The 25750-nt window shown below is 37.9% G+C and overlaps 1 protein-coding gene across 4 annotated transcripts; it reads right to left on the reverse strand.

The window, feature by feature from the left end:
• Positions 1 to 458: 458 nt before the first annotated feature.
• IQCE (IQ motif containing E) lies at positions 459 to 23340 on the reverse strand. Of its 4 annotated transcripts, XM_087730665.1 has the most exons (18): positions 23288 to 23340; positions 23011 to 23093; positions 22496 to 22609; positions 21779 to 21829; positions 21184 to 21254; positions 20888 to 20960; positions 20424 to 20473; positions 17589 to 17746; positions 17028 to 17101; positions 16504 to 16712; positions 15594 to 15698; positions 14684 to 14786; positions 12301 to 12396; positions 11556 to 11579; positions 10331 to 10426; positions 9181 to 9311; positions 8333 to 8451; positions 459 to 3984 (listed from the first exon to the last, which is right to left on the reverse strand). In XM_087730665.1, the coding sequence occupies exons 3-18, from the start codon at positions 22574 to 22576 to the stop codon at positions 3854 to 3856; spliced, it is 1572 nt and encodes a 523-aa protein (XP_087586791.1). In that variant the 5' UTR covers positions 22577 to 22609; positions 23011 to 23093; positions 23288 to 23340; the 3' UTR covers positions 459 to 3853. The 4 variants fall into 4 exon arrangements, with proteins under 4 accessions (XP_087586791.1, XP_087586792.1, XP_087586793.1 ...); XM_087730666.1 differs by lacking the exons at positions 21184 to 21254; positions 23011 to 23093; positions 23288 to 23340 and having other exon boundaries at positions 22496 to 22593; XM_087730667.1 differs by lacking the exons at positions 21779 to 21829; positions 22496 to 22609; positions 23011 to 23093; positions 23288 to 23340 and adding an exon at positions 21864 to 21932.
• Between the last annotated feature and the right edge of the window lie 2410 nt (positions 23341 to 25750).

The raw sequence follows: 25750 nt of genomic DNA on the forward strand, positions 1-25750 counted from the left end.
AATTTCACTGGTTTGGTAACTGGTCAGCATGACTGTTACAACCAACAAGCAAGCAGCACAAAAGATGAAAAGGCATAAATGAAACTTGCTGTACTCCACACAAAGCCAGATACGTTTGAGGGAATAGCATGGCTTTTAGTTATAGAACTACTTGACAGGATTTCTTTTTTGAATAAAACACCAGAAACCAAGTCTGAAAGCAAAAGCCCATCACCTCTTTCAATTCCACTCGGATTTGCTGAGGAACACCATTCACTCCTGATGGGACAATCTTGAATGCGTACTAAAGAAGAAGTTTCATAGCCTCCACGTTTAAAAGGTATCTTGTTGGTATCGGCTCAGGAACGCAGCCAGAGGTAGAAGGTCAACCTAGGTGCAAAGCGAACACAACAGGAGCCAGCCGCAGAGGCCAGCGGAGCAAGGCAAATACAGAAACTGCAGCAGAAATGCACGAACAATTAATTTACAAACATTAACTTTATTTGAAAGTCCAACAATTAGGAGAAAATACACTGGAATTGTTTTAGCTTTTAAGAGATCCCAAAATAAATTACATAAAAGACTTGAACAGTTCTAAATATTAAAAAGATCATAAAAATTAACGGCACTTTCATATGCCAAGATTAATCCTTGTCCATTTCAACTATATTAAAAGTTGCCTGTGCAGGGATTATTGTTATAGCCATGCAGAAAACAATACAATTTTCAGGTCTAGATGCCTCAGTAAAGATTTACAGGCATAGGCACTTAAGGGCAAAAAGAGGTCGAGAGAGGTAACATCCCATGGAAGTCAGATCTCTAGGTTCACACACAATCTCTTACTAAACACTGCTGTAAGTTGCGAAAGGTTTTAAGTAGGCAACGTTATCCGGTATCAGCAGAATGGAAAGTGTGCCGTTAGATTACGTAGGCTACAGTGGAGTTTAGTTTTAATTCAAGACCTTGACGCCCCCACAAGGTTACCAGTGCTTTCTACAGCAGACGCATTTTTCAGAAACTGAACATGTTTGTATTGGACCACACCGATTTTTACTCTCCTCAGCTCCCTGTTAAGGAAAAATGCCATTTATTCAAAAATTAACTTTTTCTTCCATTTTTTTAACTTTCATTCTGATAGATGAACACTGAATGAAACCTAGTGTCAATTACTACCGGTTTCAACACATTCCATTACAGTATATAATGAAACAACATCAAAGGCTACTAATGCTGTGGAGGTTTCTCTTTCTAGTGTACCACACCAAACTTTTGATGTGCAGTGAGCGTACAGTTATCTTCCAAACTAAGATGTGAGTTTGAAATCCAGCTCAAGTTAAGTATCACAATTTTTCATGGCTATGAGATAACAGACTCAAATTTAGGAAACTCTAGACACGTTTTCATTCATCCCAGAAAACGTTTGCTCCTTTTCACCCTGATTTCTGTCTGTGCCTTTGGGTCATACCAAGACCCTATCTCCCCTTTATCCCAGAACTTGTCTATCGACAGCACTACTGCTAGTGATACCCTCAGTTAAAATGCAAGTCTTCCTGCTCTGTATCTACTTCTTGATACTTTCACATTGCTTATTACAGCACTGTAATGTAAAAGAATGTCATCTTCATTATATTCGCTGTCCAAGTATTTCCCTATAGGGTAACAGCTAGGTAGGTATTTTATATCAGTCTCGCTCCTGACACACTATATACTCTCCCCTTAATGTGTCAGAGTCCCCAGCTCAAGTTACTCTCTCTGGAGGTATCCATGACAGAGTCACAGTTACAGACTTGAAATATTATACATAAGCAACTCAATATAGCTCTGCTTCTATTTAGCAAAATGACTCTTTTTCATAACATGACTTCCAGAAAAAGAGGGAAACAGGTCTCAGTGTCTGCCAAGAGTATTCTAACCCTTTTATTCCTTTATTTTATGTATTTTTTTATCCTTTCTGCAGATGACAGTCATGTGACCAAAGTACCAGCAGGAAAAATTTACCCAACGGGAGTGTAAAGGACATTCTTCAGACTGCTTTGGGTATGGAGAGCTCCCAAAACTGCCTTTGGAAATAGCACAGGCAGCATTTCCACTGATGGGATTAAATGAAATCAGCTGCATTGTGCTGCAGCCATCCACTTTCCTCTTTGGCTGCAAGTACTGGCGTGAGCTATGATAAGCCTCAGATAGCGCTTCGTTGAAATCAAAGAACCGAGACAGCTCTGACTTATTAGTATTCTGTGAAACAGCGGTGACTGATTTTTAATTTTAAAAAGAAGAAGGAAAAGGCGATAAATATCTTACATTTAAAAGTGTGCTTTCTGTTTACAGGAGTCTTTATTACTCCGTCATGACAAAGAAACCATTAAGATCTCCACAAAAACTTCACTGTGTGTTTGTAAAATTAAATTCTCCTTCCAGTCAATATCATATAATTTATCTAGTTCACCTTAAAAAAACCCCACACATTGTAATGCCTATGAAGGATGTTGGCACAACAGTAGGAACTAGACAGTCCTTCTTCCAGTCAAGAAGGGGTACGGTCTGCGTAAAAGATCTGGAAAGACCCCTCCGACCACATTCTCCACAGCCCATTATGTCTTTGGTCCTTCCATGGACAACACTGTTGTCAAACAGTGTTATTTCTGATGTAGTACTAATTTCTATTATAATCCAACCTACCACTTCTGTTCCTAAACCAAACTGCATGGGTTAGGTTTTGTATATTATGCTCATCCCAATCCATATCCCTGAGAACAGAGCTGGGAGTGCCCAGGTCTTCCACCAGTCAGCCTCGTTGCTTTACCTGATGACAGAAGACGGCTGCACATTGTGATCCCTCTCCCAGCCTGTGACTGGACTTACTGTGCATATATATATATATATTTTTAATGTATACACATGCAAAGTAGTACTGAGAAGAGAAATCAACAACAGCAAAGCAACATTAGACTTAAAACTGCTTAGTGCTCAGTGTATGAGCAATCTAGTTAGGTGAAAGTTTCAGAAAGTCAAGTGATGCAAGATGAAACAGGACATAAAGCAACGTATCTCCTACGTCAAATGTTTTCACATATTAGAGACCACCCTGCATAATCCACTCAGATTTGTGATATGTAAGCAGAAAAAGCAGGAGTGTTGTGCCCTTGTGACTGCTATTATGCACCTTCTCTGACAAATACAAAAGATTGATTACATGATTGGACATTTCAAATACAAAATGGTAGTATACATATCATAGCAAGCACACTTGGAAAAAGCAATAAATAAGAAAACCCTGCTGATACAGTAGGCCTAGAATAGCCCTATGACAAAGAAATGGCTTTCTAAAAGCCTTTACAAGACTGTAAATGTTCAGTATAAAAATAAACAAAAAAGATATTAAAATATGACACAGTATAATTTTTAAATAGAGAGGGCCTGGTAACAAATACAAGCTATTCCCCTTCACGTACACAGGCTGAAGATTGGAGCCATGTCATTAACTACTTTCTGATTAAACAAATTATTTTAGTCAACCTGACACAAAACTTTGACATGAAATAGCTTAAGGCTTTATTGCTTTCATTTAAATTTGGCAGTTGAATTTATAATCCTCATTGTGTGACAAAACATTGACGTGTTCTGTTTTAGTTTTTAAATCCAAACTCTCTCTGCATACCAGGAGGATAAGGTTAACAGTCAGTCAGTGGCTTTTAGCCATAAAGTCTGCACAGATGACATGTCAAACATTTATTCATTTATGGCTGAAATAATGACAACTGCCATTAAAAGGGGGCTGATATTCTCCCTTTTTTCATCTTTGATATGCTATATCTTGGTAGAAATAGTTTTGTGAATTGAATAATTCAAGATCACTAGAGCCTGTTACCAAAACTTAAGAGTGTGTGTGTTTTTTCTTCATCTGCAAGAACGGAGAGACAATGACAATATCATCTGAATCATCTGAGTGAGCTTCATCCACAGACAAAGGGAGAGTAGGCTGCGACTGCTTCTCAGAGGACCTGGCTGAAATAATTACAAAGGAAACAAAGTCATCAATAAACAACATTGACAAAAACAAGCCCTTGTGGGAAGTGTAATATTCTCTGAGCCATTAAGTTTCCAGAATTACCTACAGTTATGAATAACTCTGATCTACCTTTTTCTGCATATAATTATTCCCGTTCCTCTTTAATGAAAAAGCATGCATGGCAAACGTTAAGTTGACATACTGACCATGCATGGTGTGTCTTACTGTCTTTAAGTGGTTACACACCACAAAGTAAAGCAATTCGATACTGAAGCCATCTCAGGTCATAAAGATAAATATTTATTAGATGGCCAGAAAAGGAAAGATTGACCCAAGCAAGCTTAAGCTAAGCAGAAAGGTCATAATGAGAACTTCAGTCAGATATAGATAGAGAAAAGGGAAATCAGCGAGGGGAAAAAAAGGATGGAAGCTCTCAATGACCGTCTTTCATCCTTGTATCTGTAAAATACCAAAAATATTATTCACATGCTGTACTACCTTATTTAATGACAACAAAGATGGTGACCGCACCATGGTTTGTTTTGTTGTTTGTTTTTTTTTTTTCTTTTGCTTCTTTGCTGTTTTTCTGGATGCACGATTCTATGTATCTCATCAATTCCAACATTTGAAGAAATGTTCAGGGCATGAACAGATATAACCCTAATGATTCCAGTAAATATGGGAAAATCAGAGGGATAAAATGGATACATAAAAGGCCCCTAAGATCTGACGAGCAGAACCGGCAGCTTGTATCCTCTCTGCAAGAGATCTATGAACTAAATGATGACAGCTATTAATACCTTCTAGCACAATATCATCCCCTCAGCTATTAATACCTCCTAGAACAATATTCTCCCCTCAGCTCCACTTATTTTTCAGTTTCAAATACCAATTCTCTGAAAAGACTGTCTCCCAGAGAAGAGAACAAATCAAGACGACCTGTGGTAGAAAGAGGAAACAGACAAGTACGAAGCCATACACTGAGATTTTGACACTGACATGGAAGGGAAAACGGAGGGCACACAGAGAATATTACTTGGTGAGAAGAACAGCCATGCCGTGGGTTTCATAGTGAAATAAGAGGTTCCTGACACAGAAAAAAAACTCCTGGTATGGAAGAGGAGGCATACACAGCAACTGGAATGTGGAATAAAGAAAGGGGACCGCAACCAGCCCAGAAATAGAAAAAGAGGGACAGACAGAGAGCCTGTGAATGGAAAGGAGGAATGCAGGGAGGCCATTACATTGACCTCAACCTACAGAAGCAAAGATACATATGACTTTCTAGTTAAGTGAAATTCTTCTCTGCATCAGTCAACAAATAACATAAGAGTTTTTCAGGAAGATTTATGAGCCAGTAATACTGGAGATAAGGATGAGCAAAGAGAACTTCCAGAAGCAGGCATGACAACTAGAAGATGCAACTCCAACAATAAACAGATATTATATATGAAACATCTTAATACTGTCCAAATCACTCTTGATTATATCCTGCTCTTGATGTCCAAGATTTTCTTGTCGTGATCTTCAGTTTAATATACTTCAGAGTGACAACTTTATCTCTGTGCTTGTGAAGGGGTAAGCACAGATTAGAGTTAAGGGTTGTATGTAAATTCATTATCATTTCAAAAAAGCGTCAAATTAAGTTCACAGTTGTATCCAGAGTGGCTAGTGATATGCAGAGAGAAATGCTGTCCTTATTCAAGATTGCTGTGCACGTACGGAACATATTCTTCCTTCCTGCCACTCCCCTGACAGAAAGAAACAAAATGCTAAGTTTCACAGACTGAATTGTTATTATCTGTTCCATTTCATGGGCAGCAGCAGAAATGGCTTTACAAATCTCCAAGTACTGTCCACACTCTGAAGACAACCAAAGAAGCACTGAATGCTACAGCACTTTTGTGAGGTTTGGTTGGGTTTGGTTTTTTTGGGTTTTTTTTGTTTAGAAAGCACAGAGACATCTAACCTGATGCAAACAATGAATTAGAAAGTCTGCAATGCTAGACCAGGCTTATATAAATCTATTCCAGCAGATATATAAAGGTTCTTTAAAACACATTTTCATCTTTCCCATTCCTCTCAAAATAATGCTGAAAGGCTAGTGAAATTAAATGACTTATTGCAATACATACTTTCACTGCAAGTTTAAAATCATTGCAAGATCTAGAGGGCACAAAATGCAAGTTTAGACTTTGGACGAATGAAGTGAGCTTGTTCAACAGCTGCATGATTTAAAGCTAAAGGAATTTGATTGCTTTAAATCACTCAGCCATTAAACAGGCTCCTTGTCTCATGTACTTTCCAAGCTGCAGGATGACCAGTGAAATACATTACATCAAAAACCAATTTTGCTAGTGGATTTTTACATCAGTCATGTGCTAGGAATGACAGATGTTGGACTTTCAGTTAACTTTAACCCGTTTAAGCTACATGAATTCAAATTGCAAAAAACCCTGGTATAACCAAACAGATTGCCAAGGGGTCACATTTCTTCATAGAGGTGGCATTTATACCAGAATGTTCTGCTTCCTTTAGTAGGTTTTTCCCAATTTTTCTTTTGGGAGGGTTTGGTTAAACCCTCCAATGCACCAAGAGCTAATACTTCACAGAGCTACTTAGCACAGGACAGTCTTTTTCTGGCAGTTGTGCAGTTACAGAAGCATATACCCAGTATGCCTTTTCACAAGCTACCCAGATACATTCTATCCTCATCCCAGATTTTGAAAACGTCTCCCATATTCGTAAGATCAGCAGCAAACATAACCTGCTTTCCTCCCAGTCTTTCCTTTTTGATAGTCACCAGAGAAGGACTGCAAGGAAGAAAGTTTCAATGCTTATGGTCTCCTCTCTATCCCTTCTGATAGAAATTCTTCCAGAACTTCTTCACTCATCATTTTGTCATCATAATCTGCAATAAAAGTTACCTTTGAAGAGTTCACAGCTAGACAGTGATTGTGCTCTATTAGTATTCATACCATTGCATTTACCAGACTAGCTTCATCTTACACCCTTCTTTGGGTCTTAGAAGCATTTCTTCAGAAGCACAAAGCATCTTTTTTAAAGTGATTCTTTCTCTTTGGGTAGAATTTCGCAACTGATTTACTCTGCGTTTAGACTGAGCATACCAATAATAACTGCTGCAGTAGAGCTCAGGCAAAACAGATGCTGCACCTTTTTTTTTCTGGATACTGTCACTAGACATAACTAAAATCACTCAAAACTGGAACATCTTCAGAAGCAAGTAGTATCTGCTCCTTCACAAAACAGAATACACTCCTGAATATGGAAGACAGTAAAGTTTCTTAAACACACTTTCCTTCACCAAAGGGTAACTTCTGTATTCACAACCCTTGCAAATCTGGCTTATTCTCCATCTGCTATCTCAGAGAAATGGCCCCAGCTGCTTGCAGCATGCTCTGTTTCTGAGCAAGTCTGCAGAGACTGTCAGCTTTTCACTGACAAAAAACAAGCCAGTTTTTCTCAGGTCACCCTCAAAAGTTGTTCTTTTTTTCTCCAGCTGGTCCATAAAAGCCTAAAATACCCCACTCTGGATAGAATCAACCTTTTTCAGTTTGTTTTTAACTCCTTTGAAGCTGCATGTCTAAGGCTGTCCTACCTGCATCATTGTTTTGCCTCTCCTACTCAGTACTTCTAACACCCTCTTAAAAGCTTCTTTGGCTTTAACTCCTCACAAGCAGCAATGAAGAATTCAAGAAGGAAACCAAATGGCCTAAGAGCCATAAAAAAAGAAAAACATTTTCCCAGTTTGTGTTATAGTAGTACTAGTTGGCAAAGTTATCCAGGACTTCATTTTTCCCCTTACTGAAGCAACTGAAGACTGCTGAAAAAATGTGACTAAATACACATGGCTGACTAGGATGGTTCTTTTTACCAGATGTCTGTCCCCTTCAGAAACTAAGTCAGGACAGTGAAAATGCTCTCAGCTTGTCTATGGCTTTGGGCCCAAAATGTAGTGGAAAGTACCATAGTACAGCTAGAGGGCTGGGGGGATTGAAAAGGAAGTAGAGGCAATACAGGGGAACACCATATTCCTTAAATAATTACCACTCACACCAGAGAGACCTGCCAAACCACAGGTGTGACAGACAGGCAAAGCATTGTGGGGAAGCTGGTACTCACACTGTCAAAGCTTTTATTTTTTATTTAAGGGACTGCATTTGCCAGTATAAGCAACATGTCATCAAATTAAAGGAAGACAGACACACAGAGTACAAGTGTGCATTTGTACATGTGTGTGCATGTGCAGATGTTCTCTATAAAGTTGCGTGTGCACCCATACAAAACTGACATGCTTTTGAACACAGAGGGAAATGAGATTACCAGGAAGAGATGACACAAAGATTGAAGAAGGTCTCTGGAGTGCCGCTGAGACCAGTTTCTTCTCTGTAATGTAAACTGCAGAATCTGCTTTCTCACTCGGTGCACTGGACACAGAGGGCCTGCAAAAAGACATACGGCACAGCATGAGGCACAGAACAGGAATTGCAGCCTGTCTTCGGAGGGTATGCAGAAAAGTTTCTTGTGTTGCTAGCCTCCAAGAGGTATCACCTGCAGAAGTGAACTCAGAGGCTAAAGTGAGGCGACAACTATGTAATTCTCCTTGTAACCACAGCAGCCAATAGTAAAGACTTTGGGAGCAGTAAACCCTGGAGAGAAGGAAGTATTTTTCAAGACAGAGTCACCATAAACCCAAGCAGTAAGCAAACCACTGCGTTCTTCCTGAGCTAAGTCACTAGACTCCATGCAAGATGGTACTCTATATTCTAGCTCTTCCCTGTAATTCCTCCACATAACCCTTAACTTTTACATGTCAGGGCTTCAGATTCATTTATATTAAGCGAGTGTACTAGCAGTCAGTTTGATAGCAACTATAACTTTCCCTGCCTCCCCCCAAAGAGTAATTATTTCACTTTACTTTTCCTCATGGCTATGGAAGAGAATACGCAACAGGATATGGGAAGACTACTGCTGCAACGAGAAACCCTTTTAGTTGCATACCCTTTGCATTTTCTCATGAGCAAGCTCTCCCTTGTCTTTGTCAGAACAATGACCTTGTTCTCCTTCTCTGCCAAGGAACCCACACTGAAATTCTATAAAATATGACCCCTCTCCTGTAATAAAAACAATTTTGCTACTGCACGTTGCAGAAATATATATTTTTCATTTACCTCTCCTCAAGCAGTACTGTACGTGCTAAGTGAGCCCTGAAAATGGACTGGATGAATGTCACAATCTCATCTTTCTCCTCACAATCAGAAGACAAGTGCAAGGAGTTTGACACAGGAGACATGCAGGACATCTGCAAAGCAATCAGATTAAAGAAAATTGACCTTTTACAGATTGCACAGAAGCTTGATGGAAGCTTTCACGATTTTACTCCTGATTGTGAAAGTGGTAGTGAGCAAATATTCCCATCTTTTGGTCTGCTGTCTGTAAGGTTCTATAAGACTAAATCAGCAGGAAATGCAAATCTGATCATCATACAAGCTCTGAAGCATCTGTATTCAATTAATGAAAGAGCAGACACCTGCAAGGGAAGTTCATTTATTTTCCAGGAAGGAAACCTTTTGAAGTCGAAGGAGGTAAGGCAGCCTTCATGATGGACTGCTTGTATCAAGCAGAAGTATTCAGTTCTATTACATTGGGCCAGTTTACTGAAATAAAAGTGCACGTAAAGTGCAACCAGATGGACAACCTGGATGGAGAATTACAAATTAACTTTAGCCTGCTAAAGGTCCAAAGGATGTTCACGTAAGTTGGCAAATGATTTATAGAAACTAAATGTTTAATTGGTAGGGAAATTTTTTCATATTTAGAACTGAGCAATCTGGGTGAATTTGACACGGCAGAGGACACTACAAGTCTTTGGTTGAGCATGCCACAGGCAGGACTCCTTTACTTTTCAATCCAAAGATGCTTTCCTAATTCTTATTTCTGAATTTCAGTGACAAAGGTTTGCCTATTACTACAAGGCTTCAGTGAACACTTGAGAGCAAGTACAGTTTTCAATAGCACTCCGAATTAAAGGGTACGTTATTAGCTGATGGGAGAACCAGAATAAAAGAGGAGACCTAGTTACAGTCCATAATGCAGAGAAGTTATAACTTTACTTCTAAGAAAAACTGTGAACTAAAGAAGATGGAAAGGGAAGCTAGGGAATGAGCTCGATATCTTTCTGGAATTACAGTGGTGCTGCCAACCAGTGCATTTAGACAACATCACCAGGTGATTCAGAGAATTAAGTCTGGAAGTACAGTACTTGACACAGTAAACTAAACATAATGGGATGCCTGGATACCCATTTACCCCAACAATTACCTTGTTGTGAGATTTTGCATCATGCATCCTGTTATTCACTAACAGTTTCTGTCGAGCTAAATGTCCTCTGAAAGCTGCCTGAAGCATAACAACTGCCTAGCACGGAAAGAAATAAGTATATGTTAGCTCCTTTGAAAGATGGCAGTTATAAATTAAAACAAGAGTCCAGAGGGAAGAGGCACATGGGGAAAATAACTTTTCCCTGTGCAATGGAAACTCTTTCATGTCTTGACATTTTCTTATGTTTATGGGATACGCACACATCCCCATTACTTCACAGGTACTCTGCTGCAATCCAGAGAATCCCCAGCGTGTAACAACCCATAGACATACACCTCCGCGGTTTAAATTCAACCTGGGAGGTGTTCACGATTGGTCCTATCAAATGCAGTTAAGTTCTAGCTGCCAACACTAGCCTATATTTCACAAATAGAGCAACATGCTCCCATTCCCATATTAGATTCTGGCTGCTTAGCGGGCTCTGTGGTGCTCTGGTACAATCAGAAATCAAGCCAAGTCTGGCAGACCACTGTGGTGACTTCGGGGAACATAAGTCTTTCCTCTCTACTCAGAGATTTTACTGGTTTCTAATCAACAAAAAGCATCTAGATGTAAAACAGCATGTTTGCGTCACGTGATTAGAATTTGTTCTAATTTCTGAAAGCAGGATTTTTAATGTTCTGGAAGAAACAAATGTAAGATGCTACATTGTGCTATTTGAGAAAACGTTTAATCAAAATCTTTGTGCAAAACATTTATCAAAAAGTGACAAGTTTGTCAAAGTAAATTTCTTCATAATAGTTGGAGATGTTTTTCCCTTAGAAAAGGCTTCAAATTCCTACTTCAAATCCTTCTGAAGATTCATCATAGTGAAAATGAAAGCATTATTAGAATTACCTAATATAGAAAAAAAATTTCCTGTCTGCTTGTATCAGATTTTGTTCAAAATTTTCAGAAGTGTTCATCTTGCAGAAGGTACCAAGTACAGAAAATTTGAAACCAAAAGGGGAACACTTTGACAAGATATATCAAACAAAAGTGGGATGTCAGAAGGCAGATCGTGAGCCAGCCTGAAGAACAAACATAATCTTGGTACATATTACAATAATGATCTTGGTTCATATTACAATAAAACCTCTTTAAACATAAAAAAGTTTTTTGTTTGTGCTTTGATACAAATTATATCCATTTTACTGTTTTGTTGGGTGTCATAAAACACACTCACCTCATCCAGAGCAATTTCTTCTTTCCGAAATGAAAAATGCCTAAGTTAATGCCACAAATATATACAAGTTTTATCTAATCAAGATTTTTCAGATTTTCCCCAACAATTAAAACACACAGAAAATACCTGTCCCACCTCCCCCTGAAAACTCAAACAACAAGCTTAAGGGGGGTGGGGTGGGGGGGTGGGAAGAGCTTTTAATCTTTGAAAGATGTGTGGATAGTTCTTTTGTCTTTAGTTTCCTAAGAAGAAATTACAAGGCCCACATCACACCATATGTCCTATACATGGAAAAAGCAGCATTATATTGTTGCCCATAGAACAAAAATTTAAGGTTAACACTTTTTTTCTAGATCATTTTGTCCTAGTTGAGTGTAACTCAATACACAAAAATTCCTGTATTGTTTGGAGGATTTCTGCACGGGGAATTTAACTTCTCAGTCATACTCCAAGGAGGCAACAGCAGCAGCACTGCTTCAAGCACTGCTATGCTTCCTTAGTTTCTCTGCTCAGCCAGACTCCCCCATTCAGAAACTGGCTATCTCGCAGCAGAAACAACAGGGTACTAGGGAGGAAAGGAAAAGAAGCAGCAGAGAAGTCTTCAAAAAAGCGGTGGAAGAGAAGATACATACTGGGAAGCACTGCTGCAGTTCCTGGAGCCCAGCAGCAGGTTACTGTAGATGCTAAAACAAGAATAAGATTCAGAGGAGGATGCCCTCACTGCTCTGTCATGGGAGAATCTCACCTTGTTTTGGTACACCTTCCACTGTCTCTGGATGATTTTGGCTGCTTGTTCCTTCCTGTCATCGTCTTTGCCTTTAACTGTGAAGACTGGTGAAGACTGCAAGGGAGAATCTTTAACTTAATACACTAAAGACACAAGTTGGAATTCTGTGGGGGGAAACAGGTTACAAATGACTCAAAAATCAACATCAGAGTTGTTAAATGTTCATCCTGCCTTCAGGGTGGAAGGAAGTTAAAGAGAAAACTCTTAGTTCTGAATATTGCTCATGTTCAAACTAATTATCTAGATGACTGTTACAGTGAAACACATTCCTGTCCCCATTTTAGCTGTTAGCAGAGCATGGGAATGGAAAGGTTTTCATTTACACATATTCCTATTTTTCTATGCATTGCTAAAGCAATAAGAGCTCCAACAGTGGAACCCACTGCTTTGTTGATCAGAAATTGTTTGTATGTTATCGACACACTGAGAACAAATGTCAGGATACCTAATTTTGCAGTTCTTCTCCAGGAAAGACTAGTATTAATTAACCAGGGAGCTCTCTAATGTCTCATCCTGGCAACTGTGGCCCCATAATCATCTCTTTAAGCTTACTGATGAGCTGGCCATCATATGACACTGACAAGATGGAGAGCTTGTGTAAATTGGCATAACTCTACTCTTCTATCTTGAAGAAATTAATTACAGGAAAAAGAAACCAAGAACAAAGCAAGATTTTGTTCCAGTTATTTCTTCTGAGGTGTGGTTGCCTATTCCACCTCTCACCATCTGATCCTTTTGATCCCTAATTATCCCATACTAATTGTCATACCTCACTTGCCAAACAAAAGTTAACTGCAATTTTAAAAGACTAATTTAATTTGTTGGTGTAAAATTTTAAGTAGAGGAACAAGAGATTTTATAGACTCTGAAAAAAACTCTTGATTATGTGAAAAGGATTTATTTATAACTTTAAAACACTGAGTTACAGGCTTAAGTTTAGCAAATGGATCATGTTATATTAAAAATGACAACCTACTATTAAAATGAAAAATTGGTAGGAACTTCGTGATAATTACAAATAATGGGAACATTTCAATAAATGGATGGTTACTGGCCAAGAATATATATAGTCTGCAGAGGAAAAAAGGAGCTGTTTATTGGCTCTTTTTAAAGACTCAAGTTATTTGGTATTCAAAACATCATCTAGCATCCATCAGTCTATAACACACAAAAAAAGAATCTAAAGAATTTCACAGTATATCAGAAACTAGCAGCCTCTTAAGCTAGTGGACATTTTTATTCATATTTTTACTACCTATATTTCAGGGTCTATTTATCTTTAAGTACAAATGATCAAAATCCCCAGTAATAATTTTCAACTAGTTTTTAGTGAAATGAGATTAACATGACTACACTGCATCTGAAAGCATGTCTGTCAGTGCCCATTCATCTCTACTGGCCAGTTACAACAACATTTGGCAGAGGGACAGAAGATTGCAAAGATACCAAGTTCAGTCATATCTCACAAAAAAAAACCCCAACTGATTACAGAGCCCCATTTCAGACTGTCCAGCGTTAACAGATGCACAATTATACCTATTAGATACTGGAAAAATCCACAAAGAAGAGGTCATTAATACCTCAACTCTAGAAAAACTTCAATTCAATGGGTATAAGGGTTTATTTTATTGTATTGACATCTTCCCTAATTCTTTACTCAAATATGGTGTCCCATCAGCAGTGGAATTAAAAAAAACCCTCAGTTTTCATGATGATTAGTGCCCTACATCTTGTAGACCTTCCCATGAAAAAGTACCCCACCTCCATCCAAAGTCAACAGTTAATGAATATTTTCTGGCTGGACAGCACATGTGCCCTAATTGATCACCTGACCAGCACAGAAATCATTGAAAAGGGGTTTTTGTCTTTTGCTAGTCTGCCAGTAAGCACACTCACCTAACTGTCAACTCCTACAAGAACTTCCTCTCTCTACAAAATTGGACTGAAATTAGCTAATGGGTTCAGATGTTATACGAAGATGTAAGCAAAACCACAAATGTTTTGCGTTTTTTTTTTTTCTTTCAAAAGTAAGACAAAAAACCCAAGCACTTAAAAGTATAAGCTTTTTGCAACATTCCACTGAATAAGAAAAAAGCGATGGTGGGGCAGATAATCACTAAGAGAACAGCTCCAAAAAAACCCCAAGTTGCAGCAGTAATTATTGAAACAACTTATCAGTAAACGCTGGGAATTAACCATCATTCAGAATCTCTATGACAAGATTTAATGCCTCTCTGCAAAAACACAACTAGCAGCTATTTAGGTTATCAGCTCAATTTGCAACATATTTGTTAGATGCAAGGGAAAAAAACCCCACACAAACAAAAACATATATCTGTACCTTATTAAGATTTTCCATTGTATCTTCTGCCATTTGTCTCTTCTCTTCCTCCATTTTTGACTCCAATTTCCCTACTTTCTGTGTCAGGTTCTGGATTTCCTCACTATGGTTGGAAAAGCAAAGATATTTATAGCTAGAAATTTTCTGTTGTTCCTGCTTTGAAAATACTGAACCTATTTCATATGATTTGGTTGCTTCGTGTTTTTTTAAAGGCCAAAGTGGGAAACTGCCAAGGGTAACATGATACGTATTCTTATAGTAACAGATATGTACCATCAGTTCTCAAGTTGCGATAGCACAGCCTTATGTTAAAATTAAAAAAAAAAAACAAACAAAAAACCCAAACACAAAACACTCCCAAGGTTACAATGGTACCCTTGGTACTATTAATAACGCATCTAGATCTGATGACTGACAAATATGAAATTGTAGCAAAGTCCTTCCTTACAAAGCAATAATGAAATAACTTTTTTTTGCCACCCTTGCATAGGATTATTATCAACAGTTACACAGAATACATGAAGTAAATGGAATGACATATTGGCAATGGTCTAGAAGCATAGGCTAAGGTACGGTAAAGATACTACAGTTTTTTCTTAGAAAGGAAAACATGTCTCTGAGCCCAACATGGCAGCTTTCTTTTTCCATTTATCTTATAAATTTTTATTATAATTTAATTCTTATTTTTACTATACTTCTTAGTCTTCCACTTCCTTTAAAACCACTCTATAGAATTCTTCCTCTAGTAACTTAATCTATCCCTCCAAAACAGTTCTGCTCAAATGAATTCCCAGCTTCCTGCAGTTCAGGTGAACTCCTATGGATTTTGAGCCACTTTAGAAGAGAATTATACTTTAACAGAGTTTTTTTTTTTTGTTCTGAAAGGATCTACTAATACAAAATATGATACCTTAAAGCCTGCTCTTCTGTACTCTTTTCTTCCATCTTATTCTGCCACTTCTGCAGCTGAAGCTCCACTTCAGCCTTAGCCTGCAGTAACTGCTTGATATCTAATCTACAAAGGTATAAAGAAATCTAAGCAATACTTAAGACATTCATACTTCAACAAAGTAGTTATTTTTTGTTTGAACTTCTAAATAAAATAGGTTCTCAAATTTGTAAAGTAGCTAAATGTTTACCTTCTCCTTTTAAAACAGAACAAAACGCAAGCATACATTTTTCAGAAGCAAAAGGCCTCTCTGCGTGCTCTCGCTACACATTTTTGTTCAGAGGCGACTTGACGCAGGAGGCAGAGTGTCTCACCAACAATACATAGTTGTGTGTACATCTCTGCTCACGATCAGATTAACCTGCCTGCCCTTATGCACTGACACACCAAACAAGTCCAAGTAATACAAATTGCAAATCAATTGCTTACTGGGGAGAAAAGAAGTCACAGTGCATCATATGGCAGAAGGCAGGCTCAAATGGAGAAAGTGGTAGACCAGGACAAAACATGTTGAAAAAACAAGACTAATTTTTACAACAAAATACTTGCAAGAAGTGCTGTGTAAGTTGCATATAACCCTTCAAAGGCTTTTCAGTGTGGTTGGCACAAAAATGTGCCTTGAAAAATGTGTTAGAAACAAGCAGAAATTCTCATTTTCCATCCTCTCACTGACTTTTTTTTCTGCGATGTAATTTTACAACACTAGTAGGACTAGAAGAAGCTTTTGAAATAAAAGCTGAAGGGACCCTCAAAACTCGTTTTCTTGCTGAAAATGTGAAGGACTTATTACATGGTTTCATAACATCATAGGAAATAATTAAAAAATTCACACCAACAAAAGAACAACATCTCAGACAAGAGTCAGACTTACTCTTTATTGAGTAGGAGATTTTGAAGTGCCTTCCTATCACTCCTCAGTTTCTTCACTAGCCCTTGGAGGTGACGACATTCCTCAACATGGTCTACCTGTTGAGAGGCTGGATGATCCAGGTCTACAGAAGGTGAAGATGACACAGCCAGTAACTGGGATGACTCGGTATCTGCTGATGACACCCTGGTGTTCTCCATGGCACATACTTTCTAGACAGGATAAATTTACACAAAAAATACAAAAGAAAAAAAAAGAAGAAAATTAAATTTAGCATAAAATGATTTTATTCAGGCCATGAGAAAAGATCAAATGGAAGTTAATTCTAAAATGTGCATCTATATGTAACAAGTATCAGAACAGAAACAAGGGAGGAAAGGCATATGGTACAGACATCAGTTTACATGTATGAGCCAGAATGCACAAGGCTGGTACATTGAAGACCTACATGCCATGAGCACAAGCCAGTGGTTCTGCGTTTTCTGCTCAAAGACAGGTAAGATGGCCACATGATTATGATCACTTACTTTTTCTAGTTCCAAAATCCGCCTCACCAGCCTCTGTCTGCTCCACTCACTATAATCTAAATACAATAACAAAGCTTTAAACATGAAACTGTATCAGTGAGACAACACTGTTCTTGCTTTTTGAAACCTCTGTCCATATAGAAAGATTATCTAAAGACCTCTGAACCCCAACTTTAAATATGCAGCAATGAAAACATGAGAATGGTCTTAAAATATCTGACTTCTACACCAATTAGCTCAGAAATCAATGTAAACCATTCACATTCATCAGTTTTCAACAACTGAAAAACAGTTTTCCAGTGAAACGTTAAATCTTCAAGCGATTCCAGTCCAGAATTCTCAGGGATAATAATAAAGGAAACCCAGGTCTGACTGCAGCAGCATACCCAGAAGTCAGAGAGAGACTCCTGTTAGAAACTTCTCATTCCAACCTTTGCCCCTCCTAAATCTTCATCTTTGTAAACTCCCTTATTTCTACCATTATAAGATCCTGCTCTCAAACACATCTTTCAAATGTAGCTAAATCCCTTGCCCCATGTTCACCAACTTTTCAGCACGTACTTTTTGTTTTAGCGGAAGGAGGAGAACTGCTCAGTACATGATCTAGATCTTCTTTCAGCCTCCGATTCTCATTCTGCAACTCCTTGATGTTCCTGGATAATCTCAGGACAGCAGCATTCAATGCCTTTAGTCGTTTTTGGGTATCTCTGCCCTCTGTACTTGGAAACAGGGTCAAAACCAGAAAGTTAACTTCAAAGCAGAGAACAAAGAAGCAGCATTTAAAAGGGTGGAATATCCTCACTATTCAAGTCAGCTGGCTAAGTGAACTGTCTCAGCTCCCCCCCAATAGCATTTCTCAACATTTTTTACCTGAGGAGTTACCTACTCTTTTAGGAAAAAACATGCAAAGACCATCTTGCTCAACACTTTCACAGCTGCTTTAATTTGCCTCAAAGAAGGAAGATACTTTGAAAGTTCATTTATTGCTTTTACTTCCTCCCTCTGTTTCATTAACACATAAACAAGGGTGCTCGTATGAGTTTTGCTTACTTAGTTTTCTATTTGTTTTGTTAACCAACCTTATAATGCTTTACCAGCGCTCTATGGACCACTGATTTAAAAACACTTCAGCCAGTTGGGAGACTCCTCCAAAAAACTATTCAGCACAGAAAGCTAACTTGCATGCTCTGAATTGCTTTCTTTCACCTAACAAACAGATTGAGACTGGGAGAGAGAGAGGGCTATGCATAGATGGAATAACTCTCAAACAAATCCAACACACAAGTGAATTTTCAGATAACTGTGAATGCTGCTCTAATATCAAAGAAACTATTGCTGTGAAAGTAAACCCCAGAGAAATTTCTTTCTTCATTTAAGATACATTTCAATCAATGAGAGATTTGAAACAGATTTGAAGAATACAGTTAACACCGATGTGATGGGAATAAAAGGCATTGGAAAAGGGAAAGCCTGCTATGTGTTAAAACCATTTTAAGTATACTACAGTGATTTTGCCGTTTTTAATAAAAGAGGGAAGAAATCTCAGCTTCTAGATGCGCGAAGTTGTAAAGTTTGTTCACAAAACAGATTTCTAGTGATATGAAATACTTGTTCTTTATTGCTATGAGAAAATTCTTAAAAACTTACTTCTAGAAACAAATGTCTGAAGTAACTGATGGACCTACTTTTGGACAAACGTCACTGCCAATGACAACCACAGAACAGTTTGCGAAGGAATCTTACATCCCATCCACTGGAACAATTACAAGGTAAAGGGGGAGACAGTCTACAATTAGCGTATCAGAGTGAAAAGCTGAATCTAATCTACCTTTTGGAAACTAAAAGAAAATGAAGCCATAAAAAACAAACAAATAAGGCTGTCCAGATGTCATGGATGACTATTCATGCAGCTGCCCCAGGCAGGAGGAAAAAAAAAGTAAAAACCAAAATCAGAACACACTGCCAAAAATGGGAAGTGACAAAAATTATAGAAATCATAACCGTATCACTGAGTGCCATTATTTTAGGCTCATCAAAACCTAAATGAAAGAATTGCAGACCATTTTGAGGACTTGAAATGTTGCCTCGTTTCTAGCTACAATTGGATACTACAGCTTCACATATAAGTAATCATATTTCACCATTAACGCTGAAAAAGAGGAGCTAAATGCCAGTGAATGAAGTGAACTTCATCCAGAAATAATGTAGACAAGCATAATGAAAGAAAGACTCTCCTACAACTCTTCCTATGTTCCAGAGTCGTGACCTTCAACATCATTTATTATTTCAGCGCTCAGCCTCTCAGGTAGAGACTGACAGTGATGTAATGGAAAGAGACTGCCCTGACCACTGTTTTTTGATGCTATGAATAAATGAGGACAAGGAAGAGACCTGACGACTCATTTTCACCTGTAAATAAATAGGGTGTGACGGCTCACAGCCTAGAGAGTCTAGTCACTACATGCCTGAGCCAAAAGAGAAGAACATTTTTTTAAAACAGTGACAAAACAAATTGGAGACGGTGACAAAACCACAAGAGACGGTGAATTAGGGAAACACAAGTAGTATACACAATGACCCATAAAGAGTTCTCATATGTTTCTATCAATCAAAATAATTACATCCAAAATTAAGATAGCTGCCTGCATTTAACACTAGGAGGGCAAGCATATTGTGAAGTGGTGTGGTAACAAAATTTTCTATCCCTCAAGACTATTACCCTCTTCTCAGCTTGACTAACGCTCACTTGCAAAGATGTTTTTACTTCTCTCTCTTACTGGAGGTTTGTCTTTTGCCTTTCATTTTTATTTCCTCTGCAGACTATTTACCCTCATCACCACGTATACACCCGCACACTAGTGACAAGCACTAGTACAAGCTTCTCTGACAGTGTCTTACTAGTGCCACTCCTGGATATCTCACAAAAGCTATCCTGACCTGCACATCTGTCTCTCTGTACCACAGGAAAATAACATTTACTCCAAAATACCTTCTTCGCACTGTACGCCCTAGAGCAAGATGGAGAACTGACTCAAGAGTAAAATGCCAAACATCTAGTGAGTTTGTTTCAATCACCAGTGATGTCAGAATAGGTGTGATTACAGGGGAAGATGGATTTTATTTAACAGAGACAAATTTTCAGAGCTTTCATGTACTTCTTAAATAGCTCTAGTATTTTTTCCACATCCACAAAATGATCTATCTACAAGAAAAAAAAGTAGTGACTAAAACATATGCCAAGGCTGTGAAGCCAAGTAAAGCAGTACCAAAAAGTAAATCCAGTAAGCTAAATGACAAAATAAACTGTTCCCATGTAGTTGTTTGCCATCAGCTATAGTATGAGTGATATATCAAACATGTATATGCAAATATTTGCCCCAAAAGAATTAAACATACTTTTTCCTCATAGTCTCAGATTTTGCCAGGAGGAGTTGGAGACGATGAACCTGCGAAATATGAAATACAGATTCCATTAAGGAGCTAGCTGTGGAAGCTGACATTGCTAATGCAACACATTTGTCCAATAGGTGAAAATCAGAACAAGACTCTTCAGGTAGTAGCAGAGGCAATGATGCCATCACTGAAAATCAGGCTACTGTTATACTGGCTTTCATCTAGACACTTATGGATGCGTATCAGTTTCTTTATTTCTGCTTTTTGGTTAACACACTCACATTATTGAAGAAAAAAGGTTTTTCAGTACATATATTTGGAGCTATGAGAATATCTATGAAAATCTCATTCCAATAACAGGTGCAGCTAAGCTGCAAGAAACTTAACTAAATCAATCCATTTATACCGACTCAACAACTGAACAACTTCCTCTCCTGTATGCACATTGAAGGGCCTGTCAGACGTACCTCTTCATAGTAGGTTTCCATAGCCATCCTCATTTCTTCCAAATTAGTGGTCTTCATGTCTGCCTGGAATTTGCTGAAAACAGAATAATACAAAAAATAATTCAGTCAGACCGGCAAAGATGTTGCAATACCTGTTGGTTTACAATTCTGGGTGGGTGGTTTATAATTGCTAGTAAGTTCTCAGAGTTCATTAAAAAGTCTTAAGGAACAGAAGAATACAGATGAAAAATAACATGGATTTGAAACTCCCTTTATTATCTCATCCAATATGAGCCTCTACCCCCCTGAAGTCATACTTAATAGTGTTGTCTTTCTCCTTGCACTGTTGTTCTAGCTTGAGAATCTTCTGCTTTAATCCACTAACCACCTACAAGAAGAACAAAGAGCTCATGAGTCCTAAAATAACCCGTCTCTTCACAGAAGTTCCACTTCTCCCTGATCTTGCTCTGTCTTTGTAAATTGTACCTAACCAGATATACCTATTCCTACACACTTCAGTACTTAGTAAATCATACACGTCTGCTACACTGTGACAAAGAGAAGACTAACAAAATCAGATCCCTAACTTATATCTGTGGTAACATAACCAGCTTAATATTTATACATAATCATTAAATAAAAACAACTCTGCCCATTACCCTGCTAAATTCAAAGCAGCAAATAATAAGGAGAATATGCTCTAAACAGATTCAAGACAAAGAATGCTCCCTAAAATAATGTTAATTCCAGATCTGTTACTGGTTTCTTATCTCACTATAGAAATAATGGTTATATGATTCCCTAATTGCTTATTCTTTCTTACTTAATTTTATTCTTTTAGTCAGTAGTGTTTCAGCTTGGCAAGAGGAAAAAAAGAACAATGAAAGCAAAAGGTAATGAAGAAACTACTACCCATCCATTATCAGCCTTCTTTTCCAACAAAGCTCGTGCCAGGTCGGAGCCCTGCAGAAGAAGACAGATAAAGCAAGTGACCAACCTTGCTACTTTATTCTACTGCCAGCTCTTTCCAGAGAATTTTCTAACCGACTCATCTCCACAGTCATTTCACAGTCCAACAGCTTAAATCCTGAAGTCCGTATGCTCATTGTTTTGCATTAGCACACTTCTCCCGAGATGTACATCTGCACACAAAAAATGACAGCCACAAGGAACGCAGTGAAATTCAGGTCTTCTATCTATTACCCTAAATGCTTCTCAGCCTCCTGGGTCTGACAACAAGGCGCATCTTTTGATTCCTGGTTCAGGTCTCGGGAACGCATGTGTCAGTCACCATGCAAGAGGTGAACTCCTACTCTCAGGCAAAATATTCAGAAAGTGGGCCTCTAAAGAGACAGCATTTTAATTTTACCTTCAGAAATTAAAAATCTCTCTGCTAAATAAACTTATCTGCACAGTATGGCAGGTAAGCTTCCTTCCTTTGAACTGAGCTGAAATGGTGAGCTGAGATACTCTATCCCTTCACACCAACCAACCACATCTCATATTCAAGCTCATCATTCCTAGCAGCCAACACACTACAGAGTCCTGAAATCTAGAGAGACAAGGAGAAGAGGATTGCGCTGCTCAGCACTCTTTTGCCCCACTTTTATCCCCCCAAGAAATAGTCACCCTGGAAGGATCCAACAGTTGCTCAATCTGTTTATCCTTTCTATTGTTCTCTTCTTCTAGTCGACGAAGCTTAGTTTTCATTCTATCTCCCTCATTTTTCTGAGCTTGTATTGTCTAAAAGAGGGGAGAAAAATTGTAAGCACATTTTAGAAATAGAAACACACTGAGTTTTCACATGGAAACATGTTTTGATGTCAATAACAATCCAATTATGACGGTCAGGATGAAGCAAAAGGAAACAAAAAGACCATCACACTGGACCAGAGCTGACAGATAAGGAAGGTGACAGGGCAAAGATAAAATGAAAAGGTTTAACAGAAAGGCAACCTTGCACAAATGATCTACAACAGTCAAGATATTTGTCTATAGGTATCTCCAGTGTTCAACATGACCAGTCCTCATCTTTCATACACTGCGCTAAACTCAACTGACAAATTGTTAACATGTGATGGGTAACAGCCGGGGGGAGTTGAATAAAAGGAGGTGGAGGGACAAAGAAACCAAATGCAATGAACCTTTTCAGCGTCCAGCTAGGGCCATGGCTGGGGTTCAGGACTGGGTATACTTCAAGGCTTCCACATCCAGTACTCAGAAGTATCTATCACACCGTAAGAACAATGAAATTGCCTTAAACAGACACAAGTTTAGTTTAGCCTTACATTACAAATGCTAGAAAATTTGGTGGATGTCCCAGCTGTAGACACCAAAGTATTCTGAAGCAACAGGGCCTGGACATCTATAGGTGGATGGAGCGACCCTATGATTTCTATGTAAGTATCAGAGAGACTGTACCTTTTTCAATTCTATAATTTCATCATACATATCTTCTTTTTCTTTGTAGTCAGGAGTTCCAGGAACGTAGCCTACAGAAAAAGGTACGTAAAATAAGCAGATTTGAAAGAGGTATTTTTAACTAACCAGAAACCTTACAGTTAAAAGAAAATATCTAGAACAGCAGCAAACTGGAAACTAGACTTTTTTTTTTTTTTAAGAAGAAAAATCAGCAAGGAAATTAATTTTAAAAATGGAGGTGAAATGGAGATGTTACTGTATGAAACTTCTGCCTAAATTTCTCCTAATCACTTCTCTTCTCTCTGGTGCTAGATTAAAATATCCATCTCAAGAAAGATATACACTTCACAGAAGACTGCAGTCTTCTCATCCCAACAAATCAATTATGTACAAAAGATTTCTAAAAGATGTCCAGAATACGTTTCTATTTATGCCTAACGTGTAAAAGTCTATCGTCTTTTAAAGTTGCCAGAAACTGTGTATTACCAGTAACAGTACAGGTGTCATTTTAAATAGAAGTGGGATTTTTAAATTTACAGTTCTCCTTTAAGAAAAGCAGGACAAAAGTTTTAAATTTTGCTCTTCTCATAAAATTCAATTGATTTTTATATCACAACCACATGATAAAACACTTTCTAGAGAAGAAGTAAAAGGAGTCAATTACATAGAATTTCAGGCAAGCAGATGGTTTCTATCAATGGTTCCTAAACTATGTTTTGCAAAGTCACAATAAATTGTCTACAGCTGGCCCATTGAACCGTATTATATTTGCAACGTTTTCAGCTGCAAATGCATGGCAATTTGCAAAAAGTTCTGAAAGCTAATAGTGATTCATTGCTCAAAAAAATTTGGAACCCCCTGTCTTATCCAATTTAGAAATCTCAAAAAGTATCTCATGGATCATATTTTGACACATATATTTTAATACAGGCTAAACTGAAATGGCTCTTGCTTTACTAACGCTAAGATCTTAAGCAATGTGTGTTTTTACACAGAAAAAAGATCATTAACTTTTATCTACCACACCATTACATAGTTTACCATTACTAGAAGAACGAGAATGCTTTGGCTTCTTCATTCCTAGAGCTTCCTTCAAATATTCTGGAGTGCTACTAGAAACGTTAGTTCGCATATGCCTCATGTCAACATCTGATTTCAGAGGATGGCTCATTCCTGCCAATAAAAATGGAACAAAAATGCAAAAATCAGGGATAATTGTGAATTAAATTTGTGGATTTATTCTGTACAAATGCAACATAGAAAGCTCCAGAGATGCTGTTAATTATTCCCTCTATAAATTCCAATGCTCAAGATCAGATAATTCCAACCACCCAAATAAATAACAGTGAAATGACTTCCTATGTAGCCTATAATCAAATACAAATCTATTTTTTAAGAGTTTATATGTTAAGCTGTCCACAACACTGAATTTTATCCATATATGCAGATGAAGTTTCTATACTAATACCTTGTTTCTGTGATCTCAGCCACATCTGCCTTGGGTTTTTTACAGCTGCACTCTCGAGACGTGCACTGCATGTTCCCTGCAGAGATCGCCAAACTGCAGCTTTTTTAGGATACAGTTGTGTGCTAGAGCTGTATGGAGACTCTATAGCAAAAGAAAATATCTCAGCGTTGCATTAAAAAGCTCAAGGTCACAAAAATTCTTTCTGTCTTATGCTTCAAGGTTCCCAGGCACAGTCCTATTACTTATAAAAATAGAATTTAACAGCATACTACATACTGGCTTATACGGAGCAATTGGACATTCACCTAAAAAAAAAAAAATCACAATAAAGAAAAAATCCAATTCCAAAAAATGAAGAGGCTTAGAAAGAGGCATAGTGACAATAATATGACTTAACGTATGTAGAAATATTTACATGTACAGTTTGGATAGGCATCCTTAAGATACCTGCATGTCTAAATTCATACATAAAATTGACCTTTCAATGAATATATACACAAATATCCTATCAATGAGAAAAATATGCGTGGCTAAACAGACAGAAGTAACTCTATAGCTACTAACCCACTAGCAATTTTCTTGCAGTAATCTAAGAACAGAATTGGTCCAATGCAACTGCTGGGGAGGCCCTCACATTACTACTTCAGGTACGGTGGTCAGGTTCAAATACTGACACTAATTCCACTTCAAATTATTAATATAGATGTGCAGTATATGGACTAACTAGTTAGTCTTCAAATTACCAAGAGAAGTACATACAGTAGGAAGCAATGTCACAAACATCATAGCTGAAATTAAACAGCTATTTTAAATTCCATCATTTAGGCAAGGAAAGGGATTTCAGGAAAAGAAAGAAGACAGATGTACATCTACCAGAAGAGCATGCCTCTTCGTCAACCTAAAGCAAAATTTAAAAGTACATTATTTTGTTCTGTTTCTAATAAATTAAATAACAGCAAAGTCTTCTTTGAAACATTCACTGGAATTATAAAAAG

The sequence above is a fragment of the Nipponia nippon genome, unplaced genomic scaffold (assembly GCF_047370975.1).
Source record: "Nipponia nippon isolate SJK-2023a ecotype South Korea unplaced genomic scaffold, ASM4737097v1 scaffold_5, whole genome shotgun sequence".
NCBI lineage: Eukaryota > Metazoa > Chordata > Aves > Pelecaniformes > Threskiornithidae > Nipponia > Nipponia nippon.

Excerpts from the sequence above, each read along its gene's own strand:
- IQCE (XM_087730665.1), bottom strand. The coding sequence starts at position 22,576 with ATGAAAACTAAGCTTCGTCGACTAGAAGAAGAGAACAATAGAAAGGAT. Across the intron at positions 12,397-14,683 it reads CAATGGAAAATCTTAATAAG|TCTTCACCAGTCTTCACAGT; the intron begins GTACAGATATAT and ends TCTCCCTTGCAG. Across the intron at positions 8,452-9,180 it reads ACAGTACTGCTTGAGGAGAG|GCCCTCTGTGTCCAGTGCAC; the intron begins GTAAATGAAAAA and ends GTCTTTTTGCAG.